At 59.9% G+C, this 25,996-nt stretch overlaps 1 protein-coding gene across 2 annotated transcripts; it reads left to right on the forward strand.

The window, feature by feature from the left end:
• Positions 1-388: 388 nt before the first annotated feature.
• On the forward strand, positions 389-24,637 carry DEAF1 (DEAF1 transcription factor). Of its 2 annotated transcripts, XM_039221507.1 has the most exons (13): positions 389-775; positions 3,001-3,098; positions 5,251-5,380; positions 5,636-5,782; positions 6,285-6,424; positions 6,920-6,985; positions 9,794-9,920; positions 10,802-10,930; positions 11,351-11,479; positions 12,943-13,190; positions 20,617-20,706; positions 23,858-23,948; positions 24,213-24,292. In XM_039221507.1, coding segments are annotated over exons 1-13 (1,686 nt in total). In that variant the 5' UTR covers positions 389-486; the 3' UTR covers positions 24,215-24,292. The 2 variants fall into 2 exon arrangements, with proteins under 2 accessions (XP_039077438.1, XP_039077437.1); XM_039221506.1 differs by lacking the exon at positions 23,858-23,948 and having other exon boundaries at positions 24,213-24,637.
• The last annotated feature ends 1,359 nt before the right edge of the window (positions 24,638-25,996 follow it).

The raw sequence follows: 25,996 nt of genomic DNA on the forward strand, positions 1-25,996 counted from the left end.
GCGGAGCCTGCGACGAAAGGTTCTCTTGGCCCGGCCGCCCTGCGTCGGAGGCCGGCGAGATTCCGCCCCACAGTCGGCGACCCTGTGGCGGGGGACGACGGGTGGCGCGGCCTCGTAGGCGCCGAGGAGGGGGTAGCGCAAGGCCGCTCGGAAGCCTTCGTGCAGCCTCGGACCTGTTCGGACAGACTCGGCTCCGCACTTCGGGCCGCTTCGGCCCTCCTCGGTTCCGGACTCTTGGCTGTCGGCGGGGCTCGACTGGGCCGCTTCGTGCCGGTTCGGCCTCTGTTCGGGCAGTCTCGGCTCGCCAGAGCCGTAGGCTTCGGGCAGGCTCGGCTCGGCTCGGCTGGCAGCTTCGGGCGGCCTCGGCCCGGCTCGGCTCGGCTCGGCTCGGCTCGGGCGGCCCTCCTCGCGCTGCGTGCTTCGGGCTCCGTCCCGGCCTTCGGGCGGCCCCGGCCGGCGCCTTCGGGCGGGCTCGGCGGAGTCCGGATGGAGGACTCGGACTCGGCCGCCAAGCAGCTGGGCCTGGCCGAGGCGGCGGCGGTGGCGGCCGCGGCCGCTGTGGCGGCGGCGGCCGCGGCCGCGGCGGGAGGCGAGGCGGAGGAGCCAGTGCTCAGCAGGGACGAGGACTCGGAGGAGGACGGGGACTCGGAGGCAGAGCGCGAGACTCGGCGGGTGACGGCCGTGGCGGTGATGGCCGCCGAGTCCGGGCACATGGACATGGGTGCCGAGGCGCTTCCGGGCCCCGACGAGGCCGCCGCGGCCGCAGCCTTTGCAGGCAAGTGCCGCCCGCCCGCAGTGGCCGCGCGCCGGTCCGCGCACACAGCCCGGGCATCGTGCGCACCTGCCCTCACGCGCCGCCCACGCACCTGTTAACACCCGATCTGCGCGCGCCGGCCCCGGACGTAAACCTGTGCACCTGTGTGCACCCCCCCCCCCCCCCCCCCCCCCCCCCCCCCCCGCACACCACACACAAGCAGCCCACACCAGCCCCGCGCGCACCTGCCCTGCACGGCCTCGGGGACCAGCCTGCCCCGCCTCCCCGAGCACGTGCCTCTCACATGCCTCACACCTACCTCGTGTGCCCTGCCATTCCTGCACGCCTGCCCCATGTGACCAGCCTGACCCTGCCCAGAGTGCGCACTTCCCCGAACCTTCTTACCTCGTGCAAGCCCCATTCCTTCCTGTTGAGCACTCTGCCCTTCTTCCAGAACCTTCTCAGCACCTGCCTCTTGCCCTGCTTGTCTTCTCTATCTGTCTCTGGTGCTGGTGACACGGAGGGCTAGGGAGGGGAGTGGGGATCAGACATGGATCCTGCCCTGGAGCAGCCTGAGGTTGGGTGTGTTTGGTCACTTGGAATCCTACGGTCCAGTTCAGAGGTGACCTGAGAGCTGGGGTGCAAGGCAGTGCTCACCCAGCTTGGGAGGCCCTCCGGGCTTTGGGAGCAGAGGTCAGTATTATGCTTTGGCTTCTTAGACCCCCCTCTTGGTCTGTCCCTTTCTCCCCACATCCCATTTTCTTTACGGATCTTCCCTTTCCCCTAGTGTTACTGGCAAGCCCCCCTGGGGGGGGGTGGGAAGCTGGCCCATGGCTTTGTTTCTTGCCACGCAGAACATTCTCGTTCTCAAGTGTCATGACCCATGGAGCCTCAGACTGTGCCCCAAAGCGTCCTTTAGAAGTAGTGCCTCCTCAGACCACGATCCCAAGGAAAGTAGAGACTCCCCGGGTGTTGGACCCCCTCCCAGCTGGGAGCTCCCCAGCGAGTGCAGGGGCCTGGAAGGGGGTCCTCCAATTCCTGCCGGCACGTGTTGTCAGGCACTTTCCCCTGAGGGGCCAGCAGCCTCTGCCCCGGTGTTTATCCAGCCCTCAGCCGCGGGGGGGGCGGGGGGGGGCGGCAGGCCATGTCCTGCTTGCCCCAGAGCTGCTGGTCTGTGCGTGGTCTGATTGGGGTCCTCACAGAAGAGGGAAGAAGGCTTTGTGGCTACTAGCGCATCCAGTTCTCATCACTCAATTCTGGTTTGATGTTGGGACTTTGGACCATGCTGTTTTCTTCAGGTTTTTGTGCGTTTTGCATCTTTTTTGGATGCAGAAAAGAAATATGATGTAGTTCATCATGGCATCCGAAAAAATGTATTGGCATTACTTGTTTTTTTTCTGCAAAACGTTGTAGTTGTGTTTTTGCATACGCGAAAGCATTAAAACTTTCCTGTTCGAAGTTGCTGAGGTCAGATAACTTCCTGGGGCAGGAGACTCTGCAGGATGTATTTCCTCTCCGAGCCCCTCTCCTCTGGGCCAATAGCTGCTTGGCCTGAGCGTATGTTCAGACGGGGATATAGGCTGTGGTCTGGTGCAGTAGCAGCCGGGAACAGCTATTTTCAGTGCAGTCTGGTGGGTGCTGGGTTAGTGGAATACGCAGAGCTCTTTGCACTAGTATTTTGTGAGCACTTTCCAGGTCAGAGATTGCCCTAGGTGTGGGCCCTTCTGGAATGCTGTGTGACGGAGGGGTCCACCTGCCCAGCCAAGGGGCAGGAAGGAAAGCTTCTCCGGTGGGCAGTGAATGGAAGAGGGGGTCAAGGAGGAGGCAGGAGAGACCTACACCCTGCCCTGTGCTGACCTTTGAGAGGGTGCCAGGAAGGGAGGGGACTCTGCAGGTGACACTGCCCAAGCCTGGTCACAGCATGATCACAGGACTCACGGGACCTTGGTGTATGGTGTTACCCAGGGGCGGTGTGGCAGAGCCCGCTGCCGGCTCCTTGGGAGGGGGGCGGGGGTGGGCTTTCTCTGTGAATAAGGCTCTAAGGGGCTGGAGAGCGGCCTCTTTCTTTTCTTTTCCTAAGGCCCAGATTGCTTAGGCTGGTCCAGAAATGTTGCGTGAGCACTTGGTGTAAGAATGTTGGGGGTCCTTGGTGGCAAGTGCAGATGCCCGTTTGGGAGTTGCTGCTCTGGGCCCTGGTGGGAGCCCCTGGCCCTGGCTGTGCGCTGAGTCCAGCTCCTGTGTTGCAGAGGTGACCACTGTGACCGTGGCCAACGTGGGTGCCTCCGCAGACAACGTCTTCACCACGTCGGTGGCGAATGCCGCCTCGCTCTCGGGACACGTTCTGGTAAGCTGCTCTGTGAGCACTTTTCCCCAGACTCCAGAGCGTGTCCTCCGGGACCCCAGTCCCCCCGAGGCCCTGCGCCAGGATGTGTGGGCGCCGGGAAGGGTGTGCTCTGGTGTCCACTCTTGTCGGACGACCGCACGAAGGGGCCCTCCTGGAGCTTTGCTAGAACTATCAGTTACGGTTCCCTTCACTTTCGCCTTAATCACACCCCTGGGGCGCTGCATCTGAAGCAAGGTTGGCGGCCTCGTCCTCAGTGGTAACCGCCGGGCACAGACCTGCGGGGCTTGCTTTCCTTCTCAGGTGCCAGCTGATACTTTCACGCCTCCCTCCCCGGAGCAGATTCGGGTTTGTTCTCTTTTCTAGAAGGGGCTGGAGCCAGAGGGTAAGGGAGCCAGGGCACAGGCTGGACTGTGCCTCCTGGGTGCGCAATGTGTGGCGAGTTCTGAGGACAGGAGGCCCGGAGACCACTGGGTTCCTGCTGGAAGCTGGGGAGGAGAGGGGTCTCAAATATCTGTGTGTTCTGTTGGCCTTAGTAAGGAAAATACTTTGCGGTGCGTGGGGGGCTCCGTCGGTTAAGTGTCCAACTTCAACTCAGGTCATGATCTCCCAATTCGTGGGTTCGAGCCCCACGTCGGGCTCTGTGCTGACTGCTCAGAGCCTGGAGCTGCTTCGGATTCTGTGACTCCCTCTCTCTCTGCTCCTCTGCTGCTTGGACTCTTTCTCTCTCAAAAATGAACAAATGTTAAAAAAAAATAGTAAGGAAAATACTTTGTGATTCATAAATGAACACAAAACATTCCCTGTTTTCAGAAGAGTGTTGCCTGTTTTCAGTGATTTGGACATGAGCAGTGTGACACCCTTACTGAGGCCCTGACCCTCCAGGCGATGAGTGCAGGCCTGGGTGCGTGTGCAGGGGCGCGTGCTCATGGGGTGGGGGTCTCTCAGCTTCACGAGGAGCTTGTACTCAGCTCCCCTGATTGGATTTTCAGATGTAGGAAACGTCTTCTCCCTTTGCCTTTGCTGCTCCCACTCTCACCATGCAAGTGTCAGAATGTGCCAGAATGCTGGGTTTGAACAGGCCGCTCGGAGCGTTGTCCCACCCCAGGGCTATCTGGGCAAAGCCATGAGTTTGCCAGAGACCCGCGAGGTGTGCGCCTAGGGACAGTGGGGTGGGCCTCTGCTCCATCAGGGACAGGAGAGGGACATCTGGCTCACCCGGGCGAGCAGGGCTGCTTGGAGGGCAGGGGCCGACTGGCCCAGAGGAAGTAGGTGCCATCACCATAGCACCCGGCCACCGGGGACAGGCATGTGTGTGCCGTGGTTGGGGAGGCCCTGGTGTCTGGTAGCCATTAGTAGAGCTGTGCCTGTGACCGTGGTCCCTCAGAAGCCTTCCTCGAGACTTGTGAACTTCCAGGAGCTGCTCAGGTAGACGGGAGGGTTCTTCCTGTTTCTAGGACATATTTGTGGGACACATTTGTTTTTTTAACTTCAGTAAGTGACTTGAGCATTTGTTCAGGGCCACTCAGACATGGCAGTGTGTTTTCTTGTTCTTGGCTCTGTGTTTATGTCATCTTTTATTTTTTATTTATCTTTTAATTAAAAAAACTTTTTTAACGTCTTTTATTTTATTTTGAGAGACAGAGACAGAGTGAGTGGGGGAGGGGCAGAGAGAGAGAGAATCACAGAATCTGAAGCAGCTCCAGGCTCCGAGCTGTCAGCACAGAGCCTGACGCGAGGCTCGAACCCATGGATTGTGAGATCACGACCTGAGCCGAAATCGGACGCTTTACTGACTGAGCCACCGAGGTGCCCCTTTTAAAATTTTTTTTAATGTTTATTTTTGAGAGACAGAGTGAGAGGGGGAGGGGGAGAGAGGGGACACATCAAAGCAGGCTCCAGGGCCTAAGCTGTCAGCACAGAGCCCGATGTGGGGCTTGAACCCACGAGCCGGGAGATCATGACCTGAGCCGAAGTCGGCCGCCTAACCGTCTGAGCCGCCAGGCGCCCTGAGTTTTGGTCTTTCAGCAACATCTTGAAAGAGTCCCTGGAGGCATGCTTGGCACCCTTGTTGGCAACAGTCAGCAAGGCCCATGCCCCGGGACAGGCCCTGCAGCTCTTGTCTGGGCCGCTCATGGAATGTTCTTCCTTCCAGTCTGGCAGGACGGCCCTGCAGATCGGGGACAGCCTGAACACTGAGAAGGCCACGCTGATCGTCGTGCACACGGACGGGAGCATCGTGGAGACCGCAGGGCTGAAGGGGCCAGCGGCACCCCTCACTCCAGGTGCCGGCACCCCTGCACGCGTGTGGGGTTTGTGCTGGGGTGAACGCGTGGTAAACTCGGATGAGATATTCCTGTTTAAGCAGAGGAAGTGGGATTTCCCGAGCTGAGAAAGAGCTACCTGGTGCTGCTAAGTCGGGGTGGTCCGTGGGCAGTGGGGGGACCCGCTGCTAGGATCTGGTTGGCGCAGTTGTTCTTGCCTGGTTATCTTGGGTGCGTCCGGCGTCTCTTACCCTCAAAATGCTTCCTTTGCCCCAGGCCCTCAGTGCCCCCCGACTCCGGCAGCTCCGGGCCAAGAGAGAGGTGGAACCAAGTACAACTGGGACCCCTCGGTGTACGACAGCGAGCTGCCCGTGCGCTGCCGCAACATCAGTGGCACGCTGTTCAAGAGCAGGCTCGGCTCAGGTGAGGGCGGCCCGGGCCACGCCCCCTGTCCCTGCACGCTGCCCTTCGCCTCGCGGCCCCGTGGCACACACGTGTTGACCAGGCAGGGGGCAGACGTGGCTCACGGCCCCGGGCACTAGAGCTGTGGCTGTGGACAGGTTTGGGGCGTGGTGGGGGGCGCAGTGAGAAGACACGGTGACCCGTGGAGAGAGGGGCCCCTGGGTCAGCTTGGGGGCCCACAGGGAAAGTTCCTGGGGGTGGGGCGGGTGGTGGGAGGTCAGCGTGAGAACAAGGTGAGCTTGCGGTGGCCGCGGACCCTGGGGTGGGGAGGTGCGGTGGGCCTGCGAGTGTGGATTCGAGGTGGGGGTTTGCCTGCTGGGGGTCGGCCATGGGGGAGGGGTGTCTCGCAGGCCCAGCTGGCGGGGGGTGGGGGGGACTGTGGCATTTGCGAGGCATCTGAGGAGGGCTGGGGCTGCTGGGGGCGGGCAGTGCGGTCACTTGCTGGCCCTCCATGTCACCTCAGGCGGCCGGGGCCGATGCATCAAGCAGGGGGAGAACTGGTACAGCCCGACCGAATTTGAAGCCATGGCGGGAAGAGCCAGCAGCAAAGACTGGAAGAGAAGCATCCGCTATGCGGGCCGCCCACTGCAGTGCCTCATTCAGGTGCCCGCGCGGTGTCCCCATGGCTGCCACAGAGTGCGCTCACACAGAGGTGACCTGTGACCTCACAGGCAGGTGACCTAGCCTAGTGTCCTGGTGTCTCACACAGGACAGGACGGCACTCAGGGCCTACAGTGGTTGCCGGCAGCGCCCGAGGCAACACCATAGCTTCCCGCTGAGGCGCGTGACCTTTCTGAGGGTGACCTCCCGCCCCCCCAGTTTCCCCGTCGTAAGAGGGGAGGGCTTCTCGCTGCTGTTCGCAGGTAGCGCTTTACGTCTTGGTCAAGAAATAATGCCCGTAGAGTCTTCACCTCCCGGAAGGGACGCGGTGGACCCTGCCGCCCATGATGGCCTGTGCAACAGGGAAGTGTGAGGAAGAGACTTTCTGGAAATGACAGGGTTTTGTCTTTACGAGGGGCAGACACGCGCAGAGCTGGTTGCCCTCTCCTGGCATCGACGCACGGCTTTCTCACGGGCCGTGTGCTCTCTGAATTTCAGGACGGGATCTTAAACCCTCATGCTGCCTCATGCACCTGTGCCGCCTGCTGTGACGACATGACCCTGGTGAGCGGCTGGGGTCACCCTGCCGGGGTGGGGGGTGCGTGTGAGCAGGCGGGGCCGCTGCGATGCCCCCGTGCCCTGCTTGTGCCCCGCTCTGTGCTCTCCTGCCCCCGCCCTGCCCGCTCCGTGCTCTCCTGCCCCCGCCCTGCACACGCCTCTGGCACCCTTGCAGCTGATCCAGGGGCTGTTACCAGTTTTTCACTCGAATTTGACGTCTCTGACGTCGCTCTGATGCTGCAGGTGGTGCCCGCGGTGCCTCGGAGAGTGTGAAAGGGAGCTTGCTCCCGTGCTCTCACTGTCTTCCCCCCAAACCCGAATGCACACTTTTCGTCATGGTCGTAGGGAGAATGTGTGTGCCGCCTCGTGTTCTTCGTTTTCTAATGTTGTATCATAAAAATACTACATTGAAATTATTTATAAGGAGCTTTTCATCTCGTTTAAAATATTTCCGTATCCTGAACTAACAGTTTCAGAAAGAACGACTATTTTGTCAGTTTTAACATTATTGCTGGACAGCTTCCAAATACGTGGTAGTGATTTATGACACGTGAATACCTTAGTTTTGTTCCAGCCTGCCCTCCTGTTAGGTTCTAATTTAAAACGTTTTCAAATTACCTAAAAAGCTGTTTAATGAGACTTCCTGGTTTTATTTTGATTACGTATCTGGTTAATTATTAGAAGATATGAAGGGAGATACAATTGGAGAGACATATCATGGTCTTGGGTAGAAATGTGAAATATCCTAAAATTGTCCGTTTCACGTATGGGTTAAGTATTCTAGTGGAGTAAACAACGGTATTTGTGTGAAAACGAAATAACTTTAAAGTTCTCTTGGAGAGTCTCTGAGACCTTGTCAGGGGAAGAAGAGGGTGGGAGCAAACCTGTCCCTTTAGGGAGCTTGGAAAAGCCGCGAGGACTTGCAGTCGCTGCGGAGCGCGGAGGCAGGTGTGAGCGGGACGCGTACAGGACGCACGCGGGGAACCTAGGCCCGGGGCCTCAGGCAGAAACAGGAGGAGCCTTGAGCCAGGGCAGCCGCGCAGGCCGGGGCCGGGGGCGCAGGAGAGGCTGGGGCGCTGCCCCCTGCGGTCCGCAGGCTCCACGTGGTGCCTTGGAGTCCCGGCGAGCCTTAGACAAGCTGGTCTTACAGTCGATTGGAAAGGCAAAGCAGTACGACAGCCAGGGCCAGTCTGAGGAGAAGACGGAGGTCGGAGGGGTCCCAGCCCGGGAGGACCCTTCCTGCTGCCGCTGGCACAGAGGTGTGCGGCGGTGGTGGCGGGGCAGGGGCCCGGCGGGGCCGCAGTGCGCTCGGCCTCGAGGGTGAGGCTGCGCGGCTGCGGGGGCGGCTGCACACCCAGCGCAGAAATTCTCCTTGGCCTCAACCTTGCGTCTCACGTGCAGATGAATTCAAAATGGATCACGGATCCCAATTTATCCAAAACACAAAGCTCACATTTTAGGAAGAAGACACAGGGGAGAACTTTGCGGCCTGGGGCGGCTCAGACATGAGACCAAGGGCGGGGCCGTAGACCGAGGCCGCGCAGGAGCGACCAGTAACTTCTGAAGCTCCGGGTTCTGCGGCAGGGATGCTCGTGTGAAGAGCCCCAGGCACCTGCTGTCCAGAGACGGGGCCGTGTGCTCCCGTCTGGGGGGTTGGCGCTCCGGCCGGGACCTGCCTGCTCCTCGTCCCTCCCGCTGCAGTGAAGGGACCCTAGTCCAGGTGGGCGTGGATGAGGGCGCGGGGCTCCCCTGGTTAGCGCCTCCAGCCCCAGCTCCGAGTTGCAGAAGCTAAATTTGGGGCAGGTGTGGCTGAGAGACTAGGGGCTCCTTCCTTCACCAGCCTCCTCTCGGAGGGCAGAGGCCCCCCAGAAGTGGCAGGGCCGGAAGACGGCGCCACCAGCATCCTCCCCCAGCTCTGGAGCCTGGAGAGGAGGCTGCTCGCCAGTGAAAGCGCCACTAACCTGGGGGAGCAGGGAAGGCAGCAGCTAAGAAAAGTCAAAGATTTGCCTCAAACCTCCCACAGAGGAGCCCTAGTGCAGCTGGACAGGACGGGGGCGTCTGTGCCGGGGCCTCCGAGCCTGCACAGTTCTGGGAGGCAGTGTGGCCCTGCTGGCTGCGATACGCTCCCGCTGCCCCGGAGTGGCCAGGCTGCCGACCCGACCCACAGTGCGGGAAGCCCGAGAGAGGAGTCCGTCTCCGTGTTGCTGCCGCACATCACTAAAATGTCAAGTTTTCAACAAAATGTTGTAAGATCCACAAAGAGATGGGATGCGAGAGCCACTCAAAAGAAAACGGGCAACGGGTACGACCCAGGGCTTCCAAGGACCCCCTTTATGCTCACAGAGCGGAGGGTGCCCGTCTGAAGGTGGCTCTGTGCTCAGGCGGCTGCAGGGGACACAGCCCGGACGAGGGCTGCGGGCCTCCCCACAGGCCTGAGGCGGGACAGCCACGGTCAGGTGCGGTGCTGGCTTCTGCCCTTACTGCTCCTTTCCATCCGTTCCCAAAGCCTCTTCAGTCCTGTTAGAAAGTTCTGTCCTGGCGGGCAGGGGCCCTCCTCCTTCACTGGGCTCTTGTTTGTTTTCTGTCTTCTAGCAATCCCTGAGAATCTCATGTGTTGACGATGCGTTTTCTTGTTTTTAAATGCTGTTATTTGTGTATTCTTTTAAAAAGAACCTTTTCTGTGCTTGGGGACCTTGAGGCCCACAGAGAGGTCAGGCCTCTGCAGCTTCCCCCCCACAGCCCACTGTGCCCCGTGTGGGCGGCGGTGGGCACAGGGGCAGCGCCAGCCCCGTCTCACTGCGCCTCTCCCTGCAGAGCGGCCCAGTCAGGCTCTTCGTCCCCTATAAGAGGCGCAAGAAGGAGAATGAGCTGCCCGCGACCCCTGTGAAGAAGGAGTCCCCCAAGAACATCACGCTGCTCCCCGCCACCGCCGCCACCGCCTGTGAGTTTGAGTGAGACAGAGCCGCGGCCCCTTGACCCCTTGGCCTCCCTTGTTCTGGGTGGAACAGAGTCTCATCTCTGTAGACTCCCTGGCGTGTCCCCAGCACATGTTTCCTAGTGAAATGAGCCAGGAGCTGCGCCTCCTGGGAGAAGGCGTCCGTGGGAACTCCTTCCTTAGGAAGGTTCTTGAGTTTTGGCCTAAGCAGCGCTCAGCCCCCACATGTGGACGACTCGCATGGTTGTCTCTGAGCTGGGAGCAGGCGGACGGAGGGAAACCCTGGCTGTGTGTGAGCTGCAGGGCGGGGGAGGCAGGGACAGAGACCTGCATCTACAGAGACCGTCCCCCCTCCCCCCCGGCTTTCTCTCTCTGTGCTCTCTGCGGCCGAGGGGTCACAGCTGCTTTCATCTTCAACCTCTGAACTTTTTATTAAAAATTTTTTTTTAACATTTATTTCTGAGAGAGACAGAGTGCAAGTGAGGGAGGGGCAGAGACAGAGGGAGACGCAGAATCTCAAACAGGCTCCGGGCTCCGGGCTGTCGGCACAGAGCCCGACACGGGGTCAGACTCGTGAACCATGAGATCATGCCCTGAGCTGAAGTCAGATGCTTCCCCAGTTGAGCCTCCCAGGACGTCCCAGCCTCTGTGGACATCTTTCCTAATTCCAGCCACAGAGTAGTTTTACACTTATTTCCAGCTTTATGTTTGGTTTCTGATGAGGCCATTCACACCTCTGTTGCCAGTTCAGATGTGAGCGGGCTGCCCGCACCTTGTCCCTGGCTCCCGTCAGAGGTGCTGGGTCCCTGCCTGGGGCACGCGCTGTGTCCAGGCTGTGGCCTGCGCCGCGGACAAGCCAGTGGTAAGAAGCACTTCTGCTTTTCCAGTCACCGTGACCCCCTCAGGACAGATCACTACCTCGGGAGCACTGACCTTTGACCGGGCGTCCACCGTGGAGGCCACCGCCGTCATCTCAGAGAGCCCGGCCCAGGGCGACGTCTTTGCAGGAGCCACAGGTGAGTTGTCCTCAGCACCTGCCCCGCGGGCTACATGAGTCACCCCTACTGACCTGGGGCTTGGTGGCAGCCTGGAGCAGGGGCTTCAGGAGCGGAAGGGTGGCAGGCCGGCCTGCGGGTGTGCGGGTCCGTCAGCTGTGACAGGAAATGCCCACAGTTCGCCGACTCCTACTGCGAAGGCAGAAACTCCCGGGGCCATGTCCAGAAAGTGGAAACAAAGAGCGGAGATTAATGTTTACCCTGTACTTCGCCCACTAGATCCCGGATCCTAGCAATTCAAACAATTCACCGCGTCTCTGGGGCTCAGAAGCCACCTCCTTGGACGATGCAGCTGGAGACACGTTGAGATTTAAAATGTGTGTGGCCCCAGCCAGGCCTAGCTGAGTCCCAAGTCTGTCTTGTCCCTCTCGTCCCCGACAGTGCAAGAGGCAGGCGTGCAGCCACCGTGCAGAGTCGGCCACCCGGAGCCGCACTACCCAGGGTACCAGGACAGCTGCCAGATCGCACCCTTCCCAGAAGCAGCGCTGCCGACATCTCACCCCAAACTAGGTGGGTGTGCCTGCCGGCTCGTGCCCTCCGGCCGCTCCCGGGAAGGACTTTGTGAGTGAAGCCGGCTTGTTAGGTTCTTTGTGTTGCTGCGCTGGATTGGGGCAGGTGAGGGGCGGCCCAGGCGCCTGCGTTTGTGAACGCCCTTGGGTGGTCCGCTCAGGGGCCCTCGACGCCTCCAGGCCCTTGCAGAAGGAGGCCGTGAGTTTGGGTGGGCTCCCTGTGGCATGGCCCCGGCACCTCCCGAGCCGGCGTGGGGCTCGGTATCTGGTGGGACACGGAACGGCCAGTGGGTGCGTTGCTCCCCGTCTGATGCCTGCATGGCCTCGCGCCACACATGCAGTTGAGCTTCGGTTGTTCATCGGACCACACATCCGGACACGTCTGTGTTAGTGCACGTGTTAGAGGGAGTTGCCTGCGTCCCAGCTGGCGGGCGTTGGTGTGTTTCACGTTTTTGCCGTTCCCAACGGCGCAGTGACAGAAACGTGTAGCTTTACACACGTGCCACCTTCCTTCCGTTCTTGTGGGCTTGCTCCCCGAGGTTGTGCCTCCCCCTCACCTCCCGAACGGGCACATCGGGGCATCTGTCCTGGAAGGCTGCGTGTGACACCATTACTGCACGGCCCCGGGTGTGCTCGCTGCGCTTGGGTGTTCCTGCCCGTGGGCCACTTGGCACACAGCGGTGGGGGCACGCGCACGCGTGTGGAGTCCCAGCTCCCGTCCACGTCACAGGGCTCCTCGTTTCTTCTTTTCGGCCTTTGTGACGCTGTCCTCCACCCGTGACACCTGAGATCATGACCCTTAATCAGGACGCTGTGTGTGGCCACGGACGTTGGGGAGGACTCGACGGGACCAGGGCACTATTGACGTGCTTCGGTGGGAGCCCCTGCCTCGGGCTGTCCTCGTCCCCTGCGAGGGGCACGTTCTGTTGCAGTCTTGGTCAGCCGTGAGCGCCTGGCTTCCAGCCCTGTGCGTCCATGGTGGGGCTTAGGCACGTGCTTTCTGGTGACAGCACTGGGGGCTTTAAGTGTGGCTCTGTGGGTGTAAGAATGTCTCCTCATCTTCCGGGGTATTTTACATGGAGGTCGCGTGCTGTTCGTGCCTGTTGGTTATTTGCTCCCACACTTTCCAGAGTTTTTTTGTTTGTTTGTTTGTCTGTTTTTAAGGATTCCTTCCTCTCTCCCTTCCTTCTGAGAGTGCAAGCAGGGAGGGGCAGAGAGGGAGGGAAAAAGAGAGTCCCAAGAAGGTTCTGCTCTCTTAGCGCAGAGCCTGACGTGGGGCTTGATCTCATGAACCCTGAGATCATGGTCTGAGCCGAAACCAAGAGCCAGGTGGATGTTCAACCAACCGAGCCACCCAGGCCCGCCTACTTTCCAACATTTGATGAGAAGTTTTGATGGAGACCGCTTTGAAGGGACAGGAGATACATTAATTTCTTGTTTTATTTTGTTCTCCAAACGTTCTAGTGTTGACCTCCCTGCCGGCCTTGGCCGTCCCACCCTCCACCCCCACCAAAGCCGTCTCCCCCTCGGTGGTTGGCGGGCTGGAGATGTCGGAGCAGCGGAACTGGCTGTACCTAGAAGAGATGGTCAACTCCCTGCTCAGCACGGCCCAGCAACTGAAGACGCTATTCGAACAAGCCAAGCAGGCCAGCTCCTACCGAGAAGCCGCCGCGGCACAGGCCAGAGTCCAGGCGGATGCAGAGCGCAAGGAGGTAACGCCAGCACAGGCAGAAGCCGGGGTCTGGGGCCACCTGCCCCCGCCTTCCACAGACTCGGGGGGCAAGCGGGCGGGATTTATGCTGGCTCAGTGGCCATTCCCCACCTTGCTGGAAGAGCAAGGCTGGAGACTCATTTACAAATTAAGCTTGTCTCATAGATGACTGAATGCTGTTGCTGGGAAGGTATTTGTGCTTTTGTTCTAATTTTTTTTAAGTTTATTTTTGAGAGAGAGAGAAAGAGCATGCGAGAATGTGAGCCGGGAAGGGGCAGAGAGAGAGGGAGACACAGACTACAAAGCAGCTCCAGGCTCCGAACTGTCAGCACAGAGCCCGATGCGGGGCTCAAACTCACGAACCGTGAGATCATGACCTGAGCTGAAGTCGGACGCTTCACCAACTGAGCCATCCAGATGCTCTGTGCTTTTGCAAATAAAATTGGTTTATTTCAAAAGGGACTAAGTACTCTAGCACCAGCCATAGTTTTGGGACACTCACCTGTCACAGGCATTATTTATAGTTTCAGATTGTCACATGGTGGTGAAAATGTGTCTCGTGTTCTGTTGAGTTTGGAGATGCATCCCTTGGAGTGTTGGGCAGACGCATGTGTCCCCCATTACCAGCCGGAAGCTTCCATGTCTGAGCTCCTCTGCCTGCATCTCCAGGCCTTGCAGAGGCCGCCTCAGTGGCATTTCACTTCCAGCTTCCAGCAGGTTCTTCCGAAGTAGCATCCTGGACATCCGCTTTTCAGAGTGTGGTGATGGAACGGTTTCCTTCTCTCAGCACCTTGTCACTGCAGCCTCCGCGGCTTTTTGTACGGGGCCTAGAGGTTGCTTAGGGCCAGTCTCACAGGTGATGGTGGGCGCAGGTCACCTGGGTCACCGGGGTCAGAGCAGCACCAGCCGAGGTGTGTGCGTGGTGGGCGAGGTACACTCTGAGAGGTCCTGCGGAGCGTGAGTGTGGGAGGCACACCAGCGATGCATTCCCAGTGCGAGTTTTCTCCCTTCCTGTAAACGCGGACTTTGCTTTGTAAACAAAAGTCAGATTAATTTTTTTCGCATCAAACCTATAATATGAAAATTTTTGTTAGTTTATTCCTACTTCTTACAGATTGGAGGAAAGAAGAGCTTTCCATGTTCTTAATTTTCTAAATGATTTAACATGCAATTAGTATTTTTCCAAGGAAGAAAAATGTTGCTTCTCCTGAAGAAGGAGATAAATTAAAAATACTTTTTTTAAGAACTAGAATTCTAATCTAATATATAATCAATGATGAATTTCATAGAAAAGAGAAAAGCAGGAAAAAATATCTCTTTATCCAAAGAGAATGCTTACTGGGTTCTAGAATGTTTGAGAATGTTGATTTCTTGGCATCACCGGTTTCTGACCGCGTCCCGTTTCCCTGACAGGCTCTGTAGCTTCAGTCCTTTCCTGAGACTGACGTCACCCCCCGAGTGCGGGGTGTGCTGGTGCGGGGTGACGTCACCCCCCCTTCCTGAGTGCGGGGCGTGCTGGTGCGCGGGTGACGTCACCCCCCCTTCCTGAGTGCGGGGCGTGCTGGTGCGGGGCGACGTCACCCCCCGAGTGTGGGGCGTGCTGGTGCGCGGGTGATGTCACCCCCCTCCTGAGTGTGGGGTGTGCTGGTGCGGGGCGACGTCACCCCCCGAGTGCGGTACGTGCGGGTGTGTCTGCCCGGTGCTGGCGGTCGTGCTTCTGGCACTGGATTTTCCGCTCATTGTGTCTGTGGAGACGCCTGTGGGTCACCTGTCCTTTGGGAAGCACGTTGGGAGGGATGTCGCCTTCAGGCAGCCACCAGGACGGCTCGGTCCCCGCCTCTGCTGCTCAGCAGTGTGGCCGTGATGCCTCTTACGCTCGGTGGGTTTGCTGATGACGCAGGCCCGGGGTGTGCAGTGGTCGGGGCGCCTGAATCCAGGAAGAAGGGAGCGCTCACAGCTCCGGGAAACAGGAGGCGCGCGTGCCACCCCGCACCCCGCATCCTGCACCAGCCACGGCCACATGGGGAAGCATGTGGGTCGGGAGATGGAACTGGGCAGGGTGAGCCGGCTCGGGGGCCTCGGGGCTGTCGCTGCCTGGGGGGCGGGGCTGACCCCAGGTGGCCCGGGCAGGTGTGCGGTGGTGTGTGCTGGCTGTGGGGGGGACTGACCCCCCCAGGTGGCCCGGGCAGGTGTGCGGTGGTGTGTGCTGGCTGTGGGGGGGGGGCTGACCCCCCCAGGTGACCCGGGCTGGTGTGCGGTGGTGTGTGCTGGCTGTGGGGGGGACTGACCCCCCCAGGTGGCCCAGACAGGTGTGCGGTGGTATGTGCTGGCTGGGGGGCGGGGGGGCTGACCCCAGGTGGCCCGGGCAGGTGTGAGGTGGTGTGTGCTGGCTGTGGGGGAGGGGGCTGACCCCAGGTGGCCCAGGCAGGTGTGCGGTGGTGTGTGCTGGCTGTGGGGGGGGCTGGCCCCCCCAGGTGACCCGGGCAGGTGTGCGGTGGTGTGTGCTGGCTGTGGGGGGGGTCTGACCCCCCCAGGTGACCTGAGCAGGTGTGTGGTGGTGTGTGCTGGCTGTGGGGGAGGGGGCTGACCCCAGGTGGCCCAGGCAGGTGTGCGGTGGTGTGTGCTGGCTGTGGGCAGGTCTGGCCCCCCCCCCCCAGGTGACCTGGGCAGGTGTGCGGTGGTGTCTGCTGGCTATGGGCTGGTCTGACCCCCGCTCCCAGGTGTCCCTGGCAGGTGTGCGGCGGTGTGTGCTGGCGCCGGAGGAGGGCGCGGGGGTGTGGCCTCCAGGGACTGGCTCGCCCTGTGGGGGGCGGGCCCTCCCGTTAGCAAGGCAGAAAGTGACAGGGCAGGGTGAGTGGTGGTCCGTCTGAACGCTGGTTTTGATTCAGTTTGGAAGGTCTTCAGTCACTGTTCGTAGAAGTGTTTGTAACGCGCTGTCTCTCTGTCTGCTCCCTTCCAGGTAACTAGCACGTGTACATTGACTGCTTGGCATTGCGGGTAGTCGTGAGACTCTGGCCTGCTGGTCGGTGCGACGTGGGGTCTGGCTGTGGCTCAGATTTGCTTTTCCTCCCTGACCAATGGCGCTGAGCTCTGTGTCCCGGGCCGTTTTGGGGCAGTGTCTCTTCAGACCCTTTGCCCATTTTTATTTGTTTTTACTTTTTATTTTTATTTTTATTTTTATTTTATTTTATTTTTTTGAGAGAGCGTGTGTGCACGCACACACAGGTGGAGGAGGGGCAGAGAGAGGGAGATAGAGAATCTTAAACAGGGCTCCACACTGAGACACGGGGCTCGATCCCACAACCCTAGGATCATGACCTGACCAGGATTGAGAGCTGGACAGTCACTTGACCGAGCCATATAGGTGCCCTTTTTGTCCATTTTCAAATTGGTGATTTGTTTCCTTAGAAAAATCACATTTAAAAAATCCATGTCATTGTAGGGGCGCCTGGGTGGCTCAGTTGGTTAAGCATCCGACTTCGGCTCAGGTCATGACCTCACGGTTCATGGGTTTGAGCCCCGCGTTGGGCTCTGTGCTGACAGCTCAGAGCCTGAAGCCTGTTTCAGATTCTGTATCTCCCTCTCTCTGTGTCCCTCCTCTGCTCATGCTCATGCTCTGTCTCTCTCTCTCAGAAATAATAAAAACATAAAAAATTTTGAAAAATCAACATCATTGTAAAACTTAAGGTTATTCACTGGGTTACTTGTTAAGACATGTTCCTGGTGTGTGTCCCTGAGAATTAGGAGGAGTCTGGGGAGGGAATCTGAAGCGTGAAGGCAGGCTCTGGGGTACCCGCCCCCCGCTGTGTCCTGTTGCCCGTGCACAGGGAAGCTGCCAGCTGTGGGGCTGGTCCGTCTGCCTGTCAGCAGCGTCCCTGTGGGGAGGAGGCCTGTCTCTGCACAGCCGTCCTGCAGGATCGAGGGGGCGTCTGTGTCTTTCTAGTTGAGTGTGTACGCAGAAGCTGGAAACAGACGTTTGTGTTCTTATTTAGATGGTCGCCGAATTGTGGGTTTCCAGCCAGGGACCTGGTCGGCGCCCCAGCCCTGGTGGTTGGCAGATGGCGGCTCTGTGCTTCAGAGACTGGGGACGCTGTCGTGCTCCGCCTGTGCTCCGTGCGGCTCCCCCGAGTCTGGCCAGGGCTCCTGGGCCTCCTTCCCTGTGAACACAGGGTTCCTGTCAGATAGAAGGGCCGGCTGGGCAGGAGGCTCAGCTTTGCACTCGAGACACGGGCCCTGCTCCCTCGGTAGCCTGGTGACATCACGTGCACTTGCAGACCGAGGCTCCATACGGGGGGTTTCCTGTGATGGCCACACCACTGGACCCTGGGCTCTTGTGAAGTGAGGGGTCTTCACGCTTGCGTGACACTATGGAGGGCCCGCTCTCTGGGGACCTCATGGGGTCAGGAGAGGTTCAGAAGGGCGGAAGGCCCAGAGCACTCCCAGTCACGGGAAGCGGCTTAGGGGGGTACAGCAGCCCCTGGGGGAAAGAGCCCCATTGATGCGGGGGGGGGCGGGGGGGGCTTCTGTCTCGGCACCTGGTGTGGCGCGAGTGTTTGACATCAGCCAGTGTGAAAACCCATTTCCTCCCCCAGAGCCCCTGCCTGCGGAACACGGGAGAAGTTTCTGCGGCGTCAGAGTTCTGTCATTTGCATGTGGTCCTCCTGTTTGATTGCAGTGTGGGGACACATTCGGCTCTGGGGGGCCGGACGCTGTAGCGCCTCCCAGGGCCCCCCCAGTGCTGGGGGCCTGGACAGGGCGCGAACCAGGAAGGCCGTGGGAATCAGGAAGAGGTGTGTCCGCTGGCCTCGTGAGCTCCTAGAGCGAGAAGCCAGGTGTCTGCAGCAGAGGGAGGAAGGCCTTCTACTGCCCGCTTAGACGTTTTGTTTGGAATTTAAACAGAAAATCAGATCTAGGCCAGCTGAGACTGTTCAGGGTATTTTTCAAGTTTCCATCATGAGCTGTTTGCATTTGTATGTTATTGGCTCAGCAGAGATCAAACGGGGTCGAAGAGCAGATGCCCTTCCCTGTCCAGGCCACGGTGTGCAGTGTCTGGCTTGGGGTGGCTGTGGGGGCCCCTCCCCGGCCTGTGTCAGCCACCCCACTGCTCTCCCGCGCTCATTTGTTAAGAGGTGCGTGTAGCATGGCACCCGGGTGCACCAGTGGAAGAGGAATGCCCGCGGGCAGTGGGGTGGGGTCACCAGCTAGCCAGGGGCTGGAATCAGGGTGGGGCAGGGTCCCAGGGTCGGGTCCCTGTGTGGCCTCTTCCTGACTGCAGACCTCACATGGGCCGAGAGTGCTCTCTGGTGTCTTTCTTCACGGGACACCAGTCCCCTGACGGGGGCCCCACCCCCATGACCGGATATAACCCTAGGGGCCCAACACCCAGGGTACAGGCTCAGAGGTTTGTCCTCTGTAAAAGTGACTTTCCCCTTTGCACACCGAGTCACCGAGCTTGTCCACCCCAGGGTGGGGGTGGGGCTGCCTCCTCCCAGATGGGGGTGCAGGAATCTGGGTATATTTTTGGAATTCTGCATTGGGGATTTGTCCTTTATCTATGTGTCTGACTTGGGATGGGCTTGTTTCTATGTGTTTTATTCTCTGGGTTATGCCCTAGGCCCGGAGCCTTATGTTGCTCACACGTGGGCCTCTCTGCCCGTTGGGAGCTCTCCTCTGGCTCCCGTGTCCCTCTGGCAGACTCCCCCCCGTGCACTTGCTGGGGGGCACGTCCTTCCTGGCACCTCCTGCCCCAGGCCTGGGACCGGCTGTTTCTCCAGGAGCCCCGGCTCCTTCCCCGGAGGACGTCTCGGGAGCCACGTTCTGGGGGCTGGCGTGCTCCCTGCCGCTGGGGCGTCCTCTCGGCTGACAGTGGAGCCGTGTGTGCACACAGCTCTCGGGCTTTCTGCGCCTGTGGGTGTCTGGACCTCGAGCAGACAGGAGTTCACGCTGGCGTGTTTCACTCTGGTCTGAACCACAAGTTAACTTCTAGTGAAAAAATAATTTTCTCAGGGGGGCCTGGGTAGCTCAGTGGGTTAAGCGTCTGACTCTTGATTTCAGCTCAGATTGTGATCTCACAGTCTGTGGGATCAAGCACCACGTCGGGCTCTCTACTGATAACACGGAGCCTGCTTAGGATTCTCTTTCTCTCCCCCCTCCCCTGGCTCATGTGCGCGCGTGCGTGCATTCTCTCTCTCTCTCTTTCTCTCAAAATAAACTTAAAACTATATCTCCCGGAGGGGCTGAGGACCTGAAGGCACGGACACATGATGGAGGCGCCACTCTATTCCGTCTCTTCCTTCCGACGTTTTGATTCAGGTCACAGGGTCACTGCACCCCACCTGCACTGCTGGGTGCTGGGAGCGCAAACACAGGGGGTCCAGGCGAGTGCCTGCTCTGGCCCCAGGGACGGAAGTCTCAGGATTCAGACCCCTCCTTCCTCCTCCCTGTGTAGTCCGAGGGCACGGAGGAAGGCTCCCCCAGCATAGGAGCCCACTGTACGCAAGTGCCGTCCCGGGGAGCCCCGTGCCCCACAGGCTTTTTGTCTGTGGCATCCCTCACCCGCCCCCCCCCCGCACCCCTGCTTCCTCTCCCTGTGAAGCCTTCCCTCTCCCTGGGGACATTTCCATATGAGGCCATAGACTCCCTTGTGTCTCTTTCCTCAAGTACTGGGTCTCGTAAAGCAGAGGCAGGGGCACCGAGTGTCTGATTCCGGCGGACGCTCCTGTACTGGAAGTGGCCGAGCACACTCGGGGAAATATGAGAGCGCTAAATGTGATCACGTCCGGCAAAGAAGGAAGCTGAAGTTCAAATAGAACCCGGACACGACTTCCAGGTGGTGTGCGTCCACACGGAGCCTGGACTCTTCCATAAGGAGTCAGACTTAAGCGCGTGCGGTCACACCCTGGCCCGCTGACCCGTCTGCACAGGCTGTCGCTGCGGTCAGCATTGGGTCGTGCTCGCGCTCTCTGGCCTGCGTGGACCCCATGCCCCAGCCTAGGCCTGGCGCAGCTCCCTGCTTTGGGGTGGCCGGGGCAGTCACAGTTGCATGCTGCAGTGGGCGGGTCATGCCCCAAGAGCCGTCCTCGGGCAGTTCAAGGAAAAGCCACACTTGGGGAACTTCAGGGAAGGTACACAAAGTGTGTGTTTCTCTGAAGCCACAGGGACCGCCGGGCTGGGGTGGGGGCTGTGGATGTGTGGCAGCCGGTGACATGGATCTGGGCGGCTCAGCGGGAGGCTGTCATTCCTGGGTTTGGACTCGGCTGCTTACTTGGCAGAAAGGAGCCTCCTCAGCCTCTGGGGACATTCCTGTGCCTCCGTGCGCACTCCTCTCCCCGGGTGAGCCTGGACTGTTTTAGGAAGAAAGGGAGCCGGTTCAGGGGGTGACGGGGAGGCGTCCCCAAGACACTGACGGCCCGTGTCCCTTCTTGCAGCAGTCTTGTGTCAACTGCGGCCGAGAAGCCCTGAGCGAGTGCACCGGCTGTCACAAAGTCAACTACTGCTCGACCTTCTGCCAGCGCAAGGTGCGTCCCTGCCCCCGGCCTGGTGCCCTGCTGCCGTCCCTGCGTGTGGCTCCCCTGCCGCCCCGCCCCCTGCACATGTGGCCCCTCTGCCCTCCCCGCGCACGTGCCCCCTGCCATCAAGTCCCCTTGCAAACGTCCCCCCTGCTTCCCTGACCCCTGCACATGTGCCCCCTGTGCCAGGTCCCCACCCCCCGCAAACTTCTCCCCTGCCGCCCCGTCCCCCTACCCGCCAAGAGAGTCTGCCGCACCCCCCTCACCCACCCAGGTGCAGTCTGCCCCCTGCGCCCTGTCTCCCCGCCTGAGCCTCTTGCAAGCGTCTGCAGGCTCCACCAGAGCCCCAAAGAAGCCAGGCCCTGAGAGTGCCAGTGCAGTGGCCCGAGGCCTGCCCCGTCCGGCACTTGATGGCCACAGAAGCCAGAGTGTGTGTGTGTGTGTGTGTGTGTGTGTGTGTGTGTGTGTCTGTCTGTCTGTCTGTCTCCCTTCTGTCCGCAGCTGTTTTCTGGAGTCCTGGTACTAGCCAGTTCAGGTGTCCCTAACTTCCTCCGCTGACACCCAGCAAGGCGGCACGTGGCCCAGCAGCCCTGGGCTGTCACTCTCTCCTCTTGGTGCTGTTTTGAAACTCAGCAGAGTTGAGAAGGGCAGTGTGTTTCATGGATAAATAGTGGCTGAATGGAGCCCTTAGCATGGCCTCATGCTGCCTTTAGGAGGTAGATGTGCGCCTGCGGACACCACTGTCCCCACCATGGGATTCACCACTTGGTGGCTGAATGGAGCCTCTGTCCCCCGCATTTCTGGAGCAGGAGTAGCAGATGGCAGGCGGAGGCGGGTGGGGGTGATGGTCAGGGCCCATGTGCACATCATATTCCACCGGATCTGCAGGTGCCGGAGGGCTTCCCGCTGGGCCCTGAGCACATGGCAGGTGAGGAAGGGGCCCCGGGAGGGTGTGCGAGACCATTTTGCACCCAAGGGCTTGCTGGCCTTGTAGGTGTGTCCGTGGGGCATGACCTGCCTCCCAGGTGTGCTGGCAGCCCCTGGCGTGTTGGCCCCTCTGCCCGTAGGTGCTAGGGATCTGGGGGTCGGAGTCTGCATTTCCCTGTGGCTGTCAGCAGGCGTTTGCACCGAGGAGGGGGCATCCGGGGTTGTTCGAGCTTCAGGGCAACAGTAGCCCGTGCCCGGGGCTGTGCAGGAGGAGCTGGGCACAGGGTGGCCAGGGAGGGTGGCGGGCTCCCGGCTGGTACTGCGATCTGGCCAGCCTTAGGCCTTGCTTCCCGCGTCTGCCTTGACTCGGAGCCGCCACATGGAGGCCGCGTGGGTTTGCTTCTTGATGGAATCATTTCAGATCAGATTCTGTCTGAATGCAGACTGCAGCCTGGGGGGTCACTTTGTGAGGCCGGCGGGTTAAATTTCCAGGTTAGCTTTGTCCTCCTTCGACATGTTGTGTTGAGAAAGACAGGCTTTGGTTTTATTTCTGTAAATTGATATAAAATGAATTTCAAAAACGGTAATTCCCATGTTGGACCCAAAGTGGACACCGGGCAGGGTGTATGGAGACAGGCCCGGGGGCCTCACGGGGACCGGCAGTCCCGTCGGGAACGGCCTCCTCCTCCCTCTGCTCCTGGGAAGGCGTGGGCGGGAGGTCAGTGCTGTGGGGCGAAGGAGGCCGTGACTGTTGTGGGTCTTAAGCCGCAGACCTGGTCTCCTCTCTGCGTCGTGTGTGCTGGGTATGCACGGCCTCTGCGACATTTGCCCATATTCAGGGTTTAATCTGGTGATTTTTAGTGCTTGTAGCACCAGCATCACAGTTCAGCTGTGGTACCATCCGTCACCCCCAAAGGACCCCGCGGCCCCCCCTCCCCCCAGCCACCGAGAACCACAGTGTACTTCCTTTCCTGTGTTTGCCTCTCCTGGGTGTGTGGCGCAGCAAGTGCTGTGACGTGTGGCCTCGGGCACCTGGCTTCTTTCGAGGGCACGTCTTTGGGGCTCATCCACTCCAGGGCATGAGCCCGGGCTTCACTCCTTTTCTCCTGCTCCCTCTGGACATCCTCTCCCGCGTTTTCGCCCCTTCCTGGGCAGACGTCTCCTCACCTGTCTGGGCTGGGACCTCAACGTGGGCGTATGGGTCATGCAGTCAGTTTGTGTATGGCTTTGCTGAGAAAGTTCCAAACCGCTTTCCCAAGTGGCTGCAGGTGCTGCCCCTCCCCCGCCAGCACGTGGCATGGTCCAGCGGGCCGTAGGTGACCATCAGGTACTGACTGCCATTCCTGTAATGACCAGTCATACGGGCATCTTCTCAGTCACGTAGTGGGCAGTCCTCTGTCTCTCTTGGGAAAATGTTCAGATCTTCTGCTGACGTTTGAATTGGGTGGTTTCTCTTACGGAGTAGAGGGTTCTGAGCACACCCTGGACACAGGCCCTTCGTCAGATACGAGATTTGCAGGTAGTTCCTCTCTCCATCTGTGACTTGTCTGTTGCTTTCTGAGTGGTGTTTGCAGGGTGAAAGCCTTTAATGTTGGTGAAGTCAGTTTATCAAAAAAGTTTTCACGGGGATCACACTGTGGGTGTCATGTCAGAACTCGCGCTGCCCTCTCGTCCCTAAGATGCATATGATTCTCGCTGTTGTGTTTGCCACTGTGACGCCTTCCGAGCTCGCGGTCCCGTGTGGGGGGAGGCCACCTGCATTCTCAGGGCTGGTTCGTAGGTCGTTTCCAGGTAGGCTTTCGTTCTTTGGATAGAGTTATTTCAGATTTTACTATTTTATTGTGACGGTAGGGGGCGCTTGTAGAAAAGAGGAAACGCAGGCCAGCGCAGAGGCGGCCGGCTGGGCCCCTGCCATCCCGAAAGCACCCGCGAGCACTTGCTTCTGCGAGCGTGTGTTCACAGTCGCCCGTATCACGTCACTTCTTGACCAGGCCCTCCCCTCCCCTCCTGTCGAGGGCCACGTCCGTTTTGACTAACAGCCCTTGTTCGTCCTGGGCGCGGGCCTCGTGCGGAGCCCAGGCCGGGCTGGGCGGTGGCTCCTCACTGCCTGCAGGACAGGCTCCAGCCTCGCCCGGGCTCGGCCCTGTCTCCCCCTGCCCGGAGGCTGGTAGCAGCACCCGCCTGGCCAGGGACTTGGGGGCTCCCCCTCACGAGGAGCTGCTGTCTTCCGCAGCGCACCCGCCCTGTCCCCGACCTTCTCGTGGGCCACAGCCATCAGACCCTTCTGCAGACACGAGGCTGGCCCCAGCTTTGTCTTTTCGTTTGTAAGTAACCCTGTGGGCCACGGCACCGGTTCGAATATTCCCTTGCGTGGACGACTGTGTCTTTTCTTTGTATCTCGGAAAGGCAGCACAGGGATCAGAGCGCAGGCGCGCCTCAGGGTGTCCATGTATGTGGGGCTCACCCTGGTCGTCTGCCATCTGAGCGGCCCCTCCCACGTGGGGGTGGGCTTTGAAAGGGACGCCCCTGCCCCGGGCTCTGCTCCCCAGGCCACGCTGAGGTCACGCGGGGCTTGCCCTTCCTTTCAGGACTGGAAGGACCACCAGCACGTGTGTGGCCAGTCGGCGGCTGTCACCGTCCAGGCGGACCAAGTCCACGTCACTGACAGCGTGATGGAGAAAGTCACCGTGTGAGGGTCCCCGGGTCCCCTCTCCACGGTGCCGCGGGGCTGCCGCAGGTCGGGGACTTTGGAGGATGTTGAGAAGGTAAAAACACTTGCTGGTCAAGTTGTTAACACACTTTATGTGACTTGTGCCCTTGGAAACGAGCTCCTGCCTCCCGGAAGCCCCAAGGGAGGTCGGGCAGCAGCTGGACGCCGGCCCCGGGCCCTTGGCGCCTTCTCACGGTGCTCTTTTTTATCCCCTGGTCTTCCCCTTGGGTGTGTCATGTGCTGTAACACGCGTGTACAGAACATGTGTCTGTCAATAAAGCGGATGTGTCTGCCCCACTGGGACGGGAGACTCCAGCTCCAACTTCCCAGACGCCCCAGAGGCGGCTGGGCCCCAGCTTCGTATATCCTGACGTGCGGCTTGGAGGTCACAGCTCCCAAGGGTGTGGACCAGCAAGTGGGTGGCCGCTGGCTGCCTACTGGGAGCCTCCAGTCCAGTCTCAGGTGATAGGGCCCCAGACTTGCCTCATGGCCGCCACGGCCTTCCTTCTCTCTAGCACGAGGTTGTCCCCCGAGAGCCCTGACCGCCCTGCATCTCCCTGCCTGCACTGAGTGGCAGAGGGCACAGGGGGCCAGGGAGGGGTCGGCGCCCAGAGCCCTTGGCCGGCTCTGGAGATGAGACCTGCCGTCCCCTGCTGACCAAGAGTGGTGCCGAAGAACGGTTAGTTGCCCATGTTCTGGAAGATTCTGTAGGTTTCCAGAAGTGCCCTCATAGCTCTGGAGCCCTTGGCCTGCCGTCGTCGTTTTCTCTGCACTTCAGAGGCTTGGGGGCTCCACTGTGCTGGGGAGAGATGGTGAAGGCCCACCCCCGCTGGAGACGTGCCCTGAGTGTGCTGCCACCACAACGCCTGGGCGCTAAAATGTTTGCACACTTCCCTGGATTCTCTTGCTCATCTCTGAATGCTGTTTCTGGGAACTCTGCATGTTTACACCCCTGTGGGTTGGGGAGAGTTCCCCCAGCCCTGATTCTTCCTGAGCTCCTACTTCCATAAAGTTCTCCCAAGGCTGTAGCACCCTGGAGACTTGGCTTTGGGGATGGTGGCTCCAGAATGAGCTGAGGAGGCAGCCAAAGTTCTGATAGGAAAGGGGTGTGAGCAGGGGGGTCCCGGAGGTGCTGCTGTGTCTCCCGAGCCGAGTCTGGCTCCCAGAGGCTCCCCTGGGATGGGGTGGGCCTGGCCCTGGCCTCGCAACAGACCCCAGCCTGGCTGCTCTCGAGGCACCCATCAAGGCCCTGCTCCCGAAAGCCGCCCCTGCGTCTGCCCTCATGACCTCTACGGACCAAGCTGGTGTATTTGGATTTTCTTTTACTGAGTTTAGCATGTACTTGAGTCACTGAATTTCATCTTCCGGCCTTTGCTGGCACCGCTCAGGGAGATGAAGGCCGAGGAATCTGGACATGTGCCCCAGGCCGAGGACGTGGTGAGCGTGGTGGGATTTGACCCTGGCCCCAAGAGGCACCCCAGACTGCCCCCCACTGGGCACATTCGTCAGAGGCGCACACTGCTGCAGGCAGAACGTGGTGGGTAGGGGGTGCATCTCAGCTCCTGGCTGTGGCCCTGCCTCTCTGGGTTTGCTAAGCGTCGACATGGCAGGAAAGGAGGCCCGGGGACATGTCAGCCTTAGCAGAAGGGATTGGGAAGCAGC

This window comes from Hyaena hyaena, unplaced genomic scaffold, assembly GCF_003009895.1.
Source record: "Hyaena hyaena isolate Hyena2069 unplaced genomic scaffold, ASM300989v1 scaffold_989, whole genome shotgun sequence".
Classification (NCBI taxonomy): domain Eukaryota; kingdom Metazoa; phylum Chordata; class Mammalia; order Carnivora; family Hyaenidae; genus Hyaena; species Hyaena hyaena.

Excerpts from the sequence above, each read along its gene's own strand:
- DEAF1 (XM_039221506.1), top strand. The coding sequence starts at position 487 with ATGGAGGACTCGGACTCGGCCGCCAAGCAGCTGGGCCTGGCCGAGGCG. Across the intron at positions 3,099-5,250 it reads CGCTCTCGGGACACGTTCTG|TCTGGCAGGACGGCCCTGCA; the intron begins GTAAGCTGCTCT and ends TCTTCCTTCCAG. Across the intron at positions 20,707-24,212 it reads CGACCTTCTGCCAGCGCAAG|GACTGGAAGGACCACCAGCA; the intron begins GTGCGTCCCTGC and ends CCTTCCTTTCAG.